General features: G+C 39.7%; 1 protein-coding gene across 1 annotated transcript in view; it reads right to left on the bottom strand.

Moving 5' to 3' along the window:
- Nucleotides 1-11899, bottom strand: part of LOC107480069 (iron-sulfur assembly protein IscA, chloroplastic-like) — a 44257-nt gene extending 32358 nt beyond the window's left edge. The window contains exon 1 of the mRNA XM_021138738.2: nucleotides 11734-11899. Coding sequence (XP_020994397.2) covers nucleotides 11734-11899 — 166 coding nt within the window. The remainder of the gene's footprint in view (nucleotides 1-11733) is intronic.
- Nucleotides 11900-12227: the final 328 nt, after the last annotated feature.

Here is a 12227-nt window from a genome sequence, read left to right as displayed (position 1 = left end):
AAGCGTATAAATTATCCGCTCATCAATATCCTACCAACGAGTGCTTCGACTTGAAGAATGGCATAGAAAAATTGGTGAGAGAGGGGAGACTAGATCGGTACTTAACCAGCAAGACAGATGAGCCTAGAAAAAGAAGAAGGGATGAAGAGGTCAGACAAACTGAACGACCACCTCGCACCCTGGAGAAACATATCCACATGATACATGGTGGATTTTTGGGAGGAGGAATCTCTAAAGCATCTCGCAAAAGGCACCTTAAAGAAATATATCATGTCGAAGGAGGAGAAGGAGCACCCGACCTCCCTACTATTACTTTCACTAAAGAGGACACGGCTGACATCATCTCGGGACATGACAATCCCATGGTCATCACTATCATATTGGCCAACGCTAATCTCCATCGCACACTGGTGGACCAAGGAAGCTCGGTTGATATCTTGTTTAAAACCACCTTCGACAAACTCGGCCTAGAGGAAAAAGAACTTAGAGCATATCCGAACAACTTATTTGGACTAGGAGACACTCCAATCCAACCACTCGGATACATCTCACTACACACAACCTTTGGAAAAGAAAATAGCTCAAGGACACTCAGCATAGACTACATCGTGGTCGACGTGAGTTCAGCCTACAATGCCTTAATAGGTCAGACAATTCTAAATCAGCTCGCCGCAATAGTCTCGACTCCACATCTATGCATGAAGTTCCCAACTACAGAAGGGATCGCTACGATAAAAGGAGACCAGAGGACAGTGCGTCGCTGTTACAACAAAAGTCTGAATCTCAGAGGCAAAGGAGAAGAAATCCACACCATCGGACTCGGGAGAACTTGAGGTCGGGAAGAACTTCGTCCACAACCTGAGGGTGAGATAGAAAAAGTCTAGATCGGAGATGTCCCAGATTAAACAACCAATATTGGTGCAATCCTAAAGGAGATGTAAAGGAATCTCTCATACAGTTCTTAAAAGATAATGTCGACCTCTTCGCATGGAAGGCCGCAGACATACCAGACATAGACCCCAAACTAATGTGCCACAAGCTAGCAGTATACCCAGGATCTCGGCCAGTACAATAGAAGCGTTGGAAACTCGGACCTGAAAGATCCCAAGCTGTGGAAGAACAGGTACAAGCTCTACTGGAAGCAGGATTCATAAGAGAAGTCAAATATCCGCTATGGCTAGCCAATGTTGTCTTAGTGAAAAAAGTCAAATAGGAAGTGGCGGATGTGCACCGACTACACCGATCTCAACAAAACTTACCCAAAAGATCCCTATCCACTCCCAAGTATTGACGCTCTGGTGGATGCCTCCTCCGAATACAAATACCTCTCCTTTATGGATGCTTATTCGGGATACAATCAAATCCCGATGTATCTACCCGATCAAGAAAAAACTTCATTCTTAACCCCAAAAGCAAACTACTGTTACGTCATCATGCCATTCGGACTCAAAAACGCAGGAGCCACCTATCAAAGATTAATGAACAAGGTCTTTGCAAATCATATCGGGAAACTCATGGAGGTATATGTGAACGACATGTTAGTAAAAACACAAAGCGAGGAGTCATTACTGTCCGACCTCGCCCAAGTGTTCAATACCATAAAAAAAGCATGGCATGCGACTTAACCCTGCAAAATGCACCTTCGCAGTAGAAGCTGACAAATTCTTGGGTTTCATGCTCACACAAAGAGGAATCGAAGCAAACCCGGACAAGTGCCGGGCCATACTCGATATGAAAAGCCCGACCTATGTCAAGAAAGTGCAACAGCTCAACGGGAGACTGGCAGCCTTATCCAGAATTTTAGCTGGATCAGCCATAAGATCCCTCCCCTTCTATGCCACATTAAGGAAGGGAAAAAAGTTTGAATGGACACCAGAGTGCGAGCAAGCCTTCCAGGATTTCAAAAGATTCCTGGGACAACCACCCATTCTTACCCGACCACGGGAAGGAGAAGCACTCATATTATACCTTGCAGTCGGAAGTCAGGCAGTAGCCTCAGCACTAGTCAGAGAGGATGAAAGTGGACAACAACCTATATACTTCATCAGTAAAGCACTACAAGGATCCGAGCTGAACTATCAAAAGATAGAAAAGTTCGCATACGCTCTCATATTAACCTCTCGATGACTTCGCCCATACTTCTAGGCTCACACTATCAAAGTTCAGACCAACCAGCCCATGAAAGGCATTCTACAAAAAATAGATTTAGCAGGAAAAATCCTACAGTGGGCAGTCGAGTTGTTCGAATTCAATCTTCAATATGAAGCTCGGACAGCCATCAAATCACAGTATCTGGCCGATTTCATTACAGAGTACACTGACACCCCAAAAATCCCCATAAATTGGGATCTCTATGTGGACTGCTCTTCAAATAAAACCAGAAGTGGAGCAAGTGTGATAATAGAAAGTAATCAGGGAACCCAAATCGAGCTCTCCCTGAAGTTCGACTTCCCTGCTTCCAATAATCATGCTGAGTATGAGGCGCTATTGGCTGGTTTAAAGCTGGCTAAAGAGGTCGGGGCCCAAAAACTTGTTATCTTCAGTGATTCACAGGTCGTCACCTCGCAAATAGCAGAGACCTAACAAGCCAAAGATCCTGCCATGAAAAAGTACCTGGATAAAACCAGGGAATAACTCGGACAATTCCAGAAATATGAGATCCGACATATACCTCAGAAACAGAATGCTCGAGCTGACGCACTCTCAAAATTAGCCAGCACCAAACCAGGGGGCAATAATAGGAGCCTCATCCAGGAAATACTGCAGAACCCGTCAATCTTAGAAGAAGAAAAATTCCTAGGCATATCCGGTCAGGATCAAGAATGGATGACTCCCATAATCAGCTACCTCAAATCAAAGATACTCCCTACAGATAAGAAAGAGGCAAAGAGGTTAAAGCAGGAGGCACAGTATTACACCATCATAAACAATATCCTATACAAGAGAGGAATTTTGACGACTCTACTAAAATATGTACCGACCTCTAACACAAAAGAGGTCTTAGAAGAGATACACAGTGGCACATACAGCAACGATCTCGGAGCACGAGCTCTTGCCAAGAAAGTACTCCGAGCCTGATTCTTTTGGCCGACTTTGCAAAAATAAGCCACCGAATTTGTTAAGACCTGTCCACCATGTCAAAAACATGCTAACTTCCACATCGCCCCACCAGAGGAACTCATCAGCATAACATCACCTTGGCCATTTGCAAAGTGAGGACTCGACCTCCTCGGGCCCTTCCCCCAAGGATCAGGACAGGTCAAGTTCCTCATTGTAGGGGTAGATTATTTTACAAAATGGATTGAGGCAGAATCCTTAGCCAATGCCACAGTGCAAAGAAGTAGGAAATTCTTATATAGAAATATTGTCACAAGGTTCGGGGTTTCTTACTCCATTACCACGGACAATGGCACTTAATTTACAGACACAGGCTTTAGAAAGCTGGTGGCCGAATTAAAAATAAAGCACCAATTCACATCCGTAGAACACCCACAGGCTAATGGACAAGCAGAAGTTGCCAATAAAGTCATACTAGCTGGGAGGCTACAAGACACAAAGGGAGCCTGGGCTGAAGAGTTCCCACAAGTCCTATGGGCCTATCGGACAACTCCACATTCCAACACAAAAGAATCACCTTTCTGACTGGCTTACGGAATGGAGGTAATGATACTGGTAGAGGTCGAAGAAGGATCTCCCAGAATAGGGGTGGCAACGGGGCGGGTAGGGGCGGGTTTTTGCTCTACCCGACCCCGCCCCGCCCTACAAAAAACCCGCATCAAACTGGATTGGCACTTTGAAGTTGAAAGCTAGAGTTGAGTCCTAATCAAATTCAGATTAGATTAGAATCTGAATTTGTTCCAAATAGGAATGGGTAGTTCCTAAGGAGAAATTAGTGTTTGTAATCTTGTGAAAAGATAGTGAAATTCCATCATTGTTGTGATGGAGACTGGATTCCATCATTGTTGTGATGGAGACTGAATGTAGGCTACATTGCACTGAGTAGATGAACCAGGATACATCTGTGTGTCATTTCTCTTTCTCTTCTCTATTTCTGGTTCTGCACCATAGGAGACAAAATAAAACAATCTCCTAAATATCATATCCAGCATTACCTCATTGTAACCTACCTTGCTCGTAATTCTATTTTGGCTCCAACCACGTCAAGAGAAAAAATCAAAGTATCTGATCTCCTGATTTTCTACGCAAAGTGTCTTAACAGAATCCTAGTTTGAAAGCAAAATCAAAAGAGACCAAGATTCAACCCCCCTTCTCTTAGCCATTGATATCCATCAATTGGTATCAGAGTTTGGTCTCAAAGAGATTAAGCTTTATATCTTGGAGGAAAGATCCAGATGGCAAGTAACATGGGATCGAACACAGTGGCTTTTACGCTGACAGAAGGGCAATCCAACAACAGACCACCATTCTTCAATGAAAAAAATTAAATCTATTACAAAAAAAGAATGAAGATCTTTATTCAGTCGGTGGATTACAACCTCTGGAAGATAATTATGAATGATCCTTAAATTCGTACCAAAACTGAAACTGATGGTGTTATTACTCCCAAAATTGAAGTAGAGTGGAATGAAGATGACAAGAAAAATGTGGAACTCAATGCCAAGGTAGTCAACATGCTAAATTACACAATTAGCTTCGAGGAATACCGAAAGGTTTTAAAATATAAAATAGTAAAAAAAATTTGGGATAAGCTCCAAGTTACACATAAGGGCACCACACAAGTAAAAGAAACAAGGATTGACATCCTGAGCAAAGAGTATAAAATGTTTACTATAAAAGAAAGAGAATTAATTGATGACATGTTTAAGAGGTTCTCTATCATCATTAATAGCTTGGATGCTATAGGGATTACTCATTCCAAATAAGTGTTAGTGAGAAAAGTCTTGAGAAGTCTAACTAAAGAGTGGAAAAATAAGGCTACTATTATCTCTAAAAGCAGTAAACTAAGTCAAATGACCTATGATGTGCTGAGAGAAAAAGTTACTAGCATATGAAATCACTCACATAAAAAATGATACAAAAAAAAGAGTGACTCTTAAATCTTGTATTGAATCATTGGATGATGAATCCAGTGACTGTTTATCAGAGGACAAGTTTGTGTTTTTTGCTAGAAAATTTAAAAGGATGATGTGATTGAAAGGAAGAAGTAGAGGAGGTAGCTCTAAGGATCCAAAGAAGGACATTAACAAGGTCATTTGCCACAACTGCAGAGAAGCTGGACACTATAAATATGACTATCCAAAGTTGAAGAAAGAAGACAAGTCTTGAAGGGACAAGAAGAAAGGACTCATGACTTTTTGGGAAGATCTGAAAAATGACACCGAAGAGGATGAAGAATCAGACAACACCTTTCAAGCATGTTTAATGGCCGACCACAGTCACCATAATGAGATAACATTTTCTTGAACCCTCTAACGAAGAACTCCATTTTATGATTAATAATCTTACTGAGAAAATAAGAAATTTTTTGAATTAGTGTCATGAACTTAAATCTGAAAATGACATCTCAAAGGTTGAAAATACTTTTCTCAAAGAAAAATTAAGAGAAGCCCAAATCACTATTGATCTTGTTGAACAAAACAAGTGGCTTAAATTTTAAATCAAAAGTCTTGATGGAAAGCATTCTATTATTGCCTATTTGAATTGCATTGAAGAGAATAAAAGGTTGCGTAAAGTGATTAAGATTCTAAATCAAGACTTAGCTAAATTTACTCAAAGTTCTGAAAATTTAGAAAAATTATTGGATAGTCAAAGACCTCTTTTTAAAAAGGCTGGGTTGAGGTATCATGAAAAATCTGAATCTATTTTTAAAAAATCATGCTTTGAAAATGAAGCCTCAACTTCTAAAGACAAAAGATTTCACAATCCAAATCACTTTAAAAATTCAACCAGCAACAAATTCTGTCATACATGCAATCGGGTTGGTCATTTGCCTATTCAATGTTTTATTTTTGAAAGAAAAATTGGTGATAAAGTTTACAGAGTAATTGGCAAATACAATTCTCTTGGGAAACCAAAAAATTTTAACATTAAAGGATCCAAAATGATTTGGATACCAAAGGTCACTTAAAATATTGTGCAGTTTTGCCTAGCAACCAAGAAGAAGAATAACATGTGGTATTTGGATAGTGGATTCTTTAGGCACATGACCAGAAAGTCCACATTCTTTATCAAGCTTGATAAATATGATGGAGGCTTTGTGACTTTCGATGACAATGGAAAAGAAAAGATAGCGGCTGTAGGTAAGGTGGGTAAGAGTTTCTCCACTTTCATCAATGATGTATTTTTAGTAGATAGATTGAAACACAATTTTCTAAGTATTAGCCAATTATGTGATTTATGATATTTGTTTATTTTTAAAAAGTTGGAATGCTTGGTTGTTTGTGAAAACTCTGGTGAAACCTTATTTGTAGCTAAAAGATGCGATAATGTGTATTAACTCACCTTGGAGGAACTAAAAGAACAAAATGTAGCTTGTTTTACTTCCATTGAATCTGAAAAATGGTTATGGCATAAGAAATTGGGACATGCTATCATATTTCAAATTTCTAAACTTGTGAAAAAGAATTTGGTTAGAGGTCTGACAAACCCCAATTTGACGGTTTGTTTTGTATTGAATTTAGAGTAATTTTTATAACCTTTTGTCGCATTTAGCCTATGAATTAGCATGGTTTTGTATCTCTCCCATATTTGTGCTTAAGTGTAAAAACATGCTTTTCAATCCTTATTTTGATGAATTCTAATTTCTCTTTGATTCCATAAGATGCCTTGATGTGTTTGCTAGTAATTACAGGATTGAAATAGGCTAGGCATGGATCAAAGGAAGCAAGGAAGGAAGCATGCAAGTGGAGAGAAGCACAAAAAGCCAAAGAGTTGATCTCGGCCAAGCACGCGTACGCGCACATTGCGAAACAGGCCAAGGACGCGCACGCGTACCATGCGCGCACGCGCCGATGATGGCACATGACCTCACTAATGCAACACTCTAAAGATTCCTGGAAGCGCTAACAAAGCTGCAGACAAGCATATCACAAAGAAACAAAGCTACTATAATAAAAGACTCAAGAGGCCACCCGAACAGTTGACCTCAAGAGCTTAAGAAACTACTTCATTTTTCTAAATAGAGTTGCTAGAGAAAAGCAACCAAAATATCCAAGCCAAACAAACCACAAATTACAGAAATTAGAGTTCAAAAGCCCACAGACCGGGCTGTACAAAATAAGTCCGGATATAGCCCTCCTTTTGCTTCTGCACCATCTCCTCAGCCAGATTTGCAGAAGCCACCACAGTAGTAGCCCGAGTTTTCTCACCTTCCAATTCCTTCTCCAGCTTTGCCACCTTTTTCAAAGCTCCTCCTTCAACCCCTTGATCCTATCAAATTCTGACTTAGCCTCCTTCATAAAGGCCTTTGTTGCATGAACTGGGATGGCTTGAGCAGTTCGGAACAAAGCTGCACCCATGTGTGCCATCTTAACACTACTCCGGGTGATGAAATCTAAGTGGTGAAGAATGGACACGTCATTCATAGGAAGTCGGCCGTAAGGGGCGATTTGATTATCAACAAATCCTACAGCATCAAAATGAGGGGCATCAAGGTCAAAAGGTTCAACATTCTCTGTCTTTTTGGAAGAGGGCCGGCAGTAGGAGAAGAGGTAGCAGCAGAAGCTTGGGGAGGATCAACCAAATGAACCTGAGGAGTAGGGATCACCCTCCTCGGCCCGGAAGTGCCCGAAGTCAGCTTCTTAGGAGGAACTTGAGAGGACCCTTCCCCAGCAACCTTGGAAGAAAAAGAAACAAAAGCAAGTAAAAGCAAAAAAGAAGTCGACCACTACCCAGCTCAGCTCAGAGAAGGGAGGGGTCCCCTAAGAATTTCTTTGTGTCGAGATGGGGGGTTGCCCCCAAATCTCCTCCAACACACTTACAAAAGCCTGCTCGACCTTATCAAGCATCTCCCACGAATATCTAGACACCACAACATTCTTTTGCCAGCATAAGGGGAAGGCAGGTTCATTATTCAACTCTAAGAAAAATGGTCGAGCTCCCTTAACAGCTCGGACCTTAAAAAAGTAGTTCTTAAAATCTCTGAAGGACTCGTCATACATAGAAAACACTTTCTTTCCTTGTGTATACCGGAAAGATATTCAAGAAGCTTTCTTTTTGGAAGTCCCAGGTTTGGTCAAAACAAAGAGGTAAAGAAAGAGAGTTTGAGAAGGCATGACATCCAACTCTTGGCATAGCAGCTGAAAAATCTTAATAAAGCCCCAGGAGTTCGGATGGAGTTGGGACGGAGCTACATTACATGACCACAGCAAATCGGTCTCGAAAGAGGTAAAAGGAAGCGTAATGTTTAGTTGGCTAAAAAAGTAATCATAGGCATCTAAGAAGGGGCGTTCCCCCTAGGTCAGAGAAGGAAAGCAAACCCTCTCATCGGAATCAGGCGCTACCTGCTCGTAGTCCTTCTCCTGATCCCTACTACTACAGATCCGGTGATGTTTTCTAAGCTCCGCACAGTACTCAGAGTTAACCACCGAAATGCACATTAGGACGAGGGAGTCCAGCCAGTCAGACATGCCCTTGGGAACTTTGGAGGATGTCTCGACAATATTTTTGTGAGAAGACATGGGTCAACTAGTCCTACAGTAAGAAAAAAAACTGGGTTACTAACCAAAACAACTCGGGCAAAATCAGAAATCAGTTCGGACAAATATGGATCCCACTCAGACTAAAGCACACAACAACAAAAAGAAACTCCAGGACTCACACCAAAGATCCAGGGGCATCCTTTGGAGGCAGTAACGGAATAAGGACTCAGGAAAAATCTACAAGTCTACATCTCAACATCTTCCAACAAAAAAAATAACCCTCTTTCAACAAAGCAACACTCTGAAAGGAAAGTCACGAATCAGAAAGTCATCAAAATTGCCACCTTTTTTTATAGCAAAGGGAACTATCATGCATCAAACATGCCAAAAGAAAAATCATCAAAGACGCAACCTTTTTTCAAAATCAAACAGTTCATCACTCAAAAACTTCAAATGTGAGGACACAATCAAAAGCAATAGCAACATTCAAAACCCTAGAAGCATCAGCTAGCAGGAAGCGAGAAAAAGTGTACATAAAATTGAAGCAGCCCTACAATAGTGCATATCGCAGAAACAATCAGACACAGTAGACAAAGAAAGATTCAAACTTTCCAACTTTTCCAAGTAAAAGATCAAAACTTTCTCAAAATCAGAAGAACAACATAGGAGAAAAAAGACCAACCTGTAGCAAGGAGATAAACACTGAAGAGATTGAAGCAACAACGAGGCCGCACCAGGTGATCACCTTTTCGAACAAAAGAACGAAGCACCAATAGTCACCTCCGAAAGCGAAGAGAAGCGTGAAAACGAGAAAACTCGGGAGCAACGAAAGTGAAGAGTCGCAGACGCAAGAGCAGAAGGGTAAAAGATGGAATCAAGAGAAAAAACTAAAAGCAAAGTCTTTTGGCAAATTTATAATGAAAAGAGGGAAATGGAAAAAATGAGGAGTTAATAGGCTTTAAAAACCCCCGCACGTTCCCAAAGCAAGAAACACACGTTTTAAACCAAAAGGAGTGACAAAAAAATGCTTCACATTCAAGAAGACCCAGACAACCAAAATGCTCGAGCTCGGCTTCTCTGGAAAGAATCGATGACTAAAGGACTCGACCTTAAAAAATACCGAGCTCAAGCAGGGGCACTGTTCATGCCCTGGGTCGAGCTGTACGACCCGGGCTGATTGAAGATGAGTCGACCGACCTCTTCAGGTCAGGACTATCCAACCTCTTCTCAAAGAGCTCGGCCAAATCATCAGAAAATCCCAAAAATGGCCCAAACAGGGAAACACGACCCAAGTCCAGGGGCAGCCCAAGCCTAGAGAGATAAGGGCGGTTCCCTAAAAGATAGGATGACTTCACTCAAAAGATAAGATAAGATAACTATCTTATCCCAAAGGAAGATCACCCCACACCATTATAAATACACTGGAGCACCCAGGTATAACTCATACTTTGATTCTACTAAAAACCTGCTTAATACCCTTGCTAACTTAAGCATCGGAGTCCCTTGCAGGTACCACCACCCTTCGGTGATGAAGGATCAGCACCACCACCAAGTCCAACAAGTCGGACACGGCAGCTCCGACCAGTACAGAAGATCTCGTCTGAGATCGACCTACAGTTTCAGGTAACCCTCGGAACAATTATTTTCTATTATAACTAACTATTATGATGAGAAATGTAGGAATCAATTAAAGATAACCAATCAAGCGAGCAAGAATTGTGCAAAGCAGCAATATTAGTGAGAATATCATTAAGATGATATCAATCCTATTTTGGAAAAATGTTGCACCATCAAAACAAGCAAGTGATACAGTCCAAGAATCAAATTCATGAGTGATTAGATAATTGCTGCATATTATAATCAAACTAAACAAGGAAAAGATTCTCATTCAAAGCCAACGGCTAAGTGCATTGATATGTGCAATGACTAGTTAATGAAAAAGGAAATTATTCTAATATTGAAGAAGCGATTTCAAGCTCTATAAAAAAAATTTCATCCAAAAAAGAAGACAGCGGTTCGAGCTTAAGTCAGAATATATACACAACCTAGTTTCCCTGTTATTTGAGTGTGTTTTTATTTTTCTTTTGCCTAGATTCAAGCTTATTTTGAGAAATACAAAAGGCAAAGAGACTAGTGCATACAAAAGCCATTTAATCTTTATTTGCGTGTTTTGATTTTCGAAAGGATTCCGCTAGGGAGACAATGGACTATTTTTACAATATGTACAATGGGCTATTGAGTTACAAAATGAACATCCCCATACTATCTAGAATTACCATTCGAGTACTAGAGATAATAAACATCTTCCCAAAAGCTTAAACTGATTTTGAGGTTCACCAAGGATCGAACTCTTGATCTTTCGAATCTAGCGCTCTAATACCATGTCATAATACCACTCATCCCAAAAGCTTCAGCTGATGGGAAAAGGTAACACTAATGATTATATCTCTAATACTCCATAAACCTCCATTGTACACATTGTACAAATATTCCATTGGCTCCTCATACTTTTCCTTTTCGAAAATATGTTGGGTTAGAACTTAGAATGCACTTGGTTCCTCTTAACTAGGTCAGATTAGCAACTAGGTGATTTACTAAGTTTGAAATAGTTTAGGATTGGTGTTTATAGTGAAAATTCTTATTGATTATAGTGAAAATTCTATCATTGTTGTAGTAGAGACTAGACGTAGATCACATTACACTTTGTGACCAAACTAGGATATATCATGGTGTTAATCTTCTTCTTTCTTAAAACTCTGCAACTTCCATTTTTGTTTTGTTCTGGCTGCAGAAGGAGACAAAAACAAAAATAATCTCCAGTTTTAGTGTACTGCACAATATTAAGTATTAAAAGTGTTTCATTGATTCAGTCCCTTCTCAACTCACTTGAAACCTTCAAAAAGCCAAAATAATGCACGACGGAACCGAAATCAATAAACCCTAACATGAATTTTGCAACAGGTAAAAAGACAGTACTGCATAATCCAGCAATAATTATGATATTGCTAATCTTGATCTATTTTTGTTATTAATTAACATAGTAATAGTTAACGCCAACTACACAAATAAGCAAGCACTAAGAAACAAGAACATCATAAGAAGAGAATAGCAAACCGCGAAAATTAAAGCATACCAGAAACTAGGGCTGAAACTGATCGAATTGAAAGCGGCCTTGTTCGATTTAGATTTGACTGTGGAAATTGAAAAGAGAGTGAAGTTTGAGATTGAGTATGACTTTGAGGAACAGAGAGAATGCGAACAAATTGGGGAGAGGGCATGGTAGTTGCAGAGAACACCATTGGAGAAACCGCAAACACCAACTTCTATCTTCTACCACCCAATTTTCAATATTTATGTTGGGTGTACAACATTTTTCAATTTTTTATTTTTATGATGTTTGCTTTCTTAGCATGATAAATTCATTGGTACTGATTACGTATGTTAAAAATATGGAGAAATAATAATATAATTTGTGGAATTTATTTTTTCGTCAACATCTAATCTTTTTAAAAAATATATATATCATATTAATATTTTTATTAAAATATTTTTATAATTTAATAAAAATAAAAAATATTTTTTATTTAATTTTTTAAAAGACTTAAATATTTTTTATGTTAGACAAAA

Source organism: Arachis duranensis, chromosome 3, assembly GCF_000817695.3.
Source record: "Arachis duranensis cultivar V14167 chromosome 3, aradu.V14167.gnm2.J7QH, whole genome shotgun sequence".
Taxonomy (NCBI): Eukaryota; Viridiplantae; Streptophyta; class Magnoliopsida; order Fabales; family Fabaceae; genus Arachis; species Arachis duranensis.
This window is presented reverse-complemented; position numbering and strand designations above follow the sequence as displayed.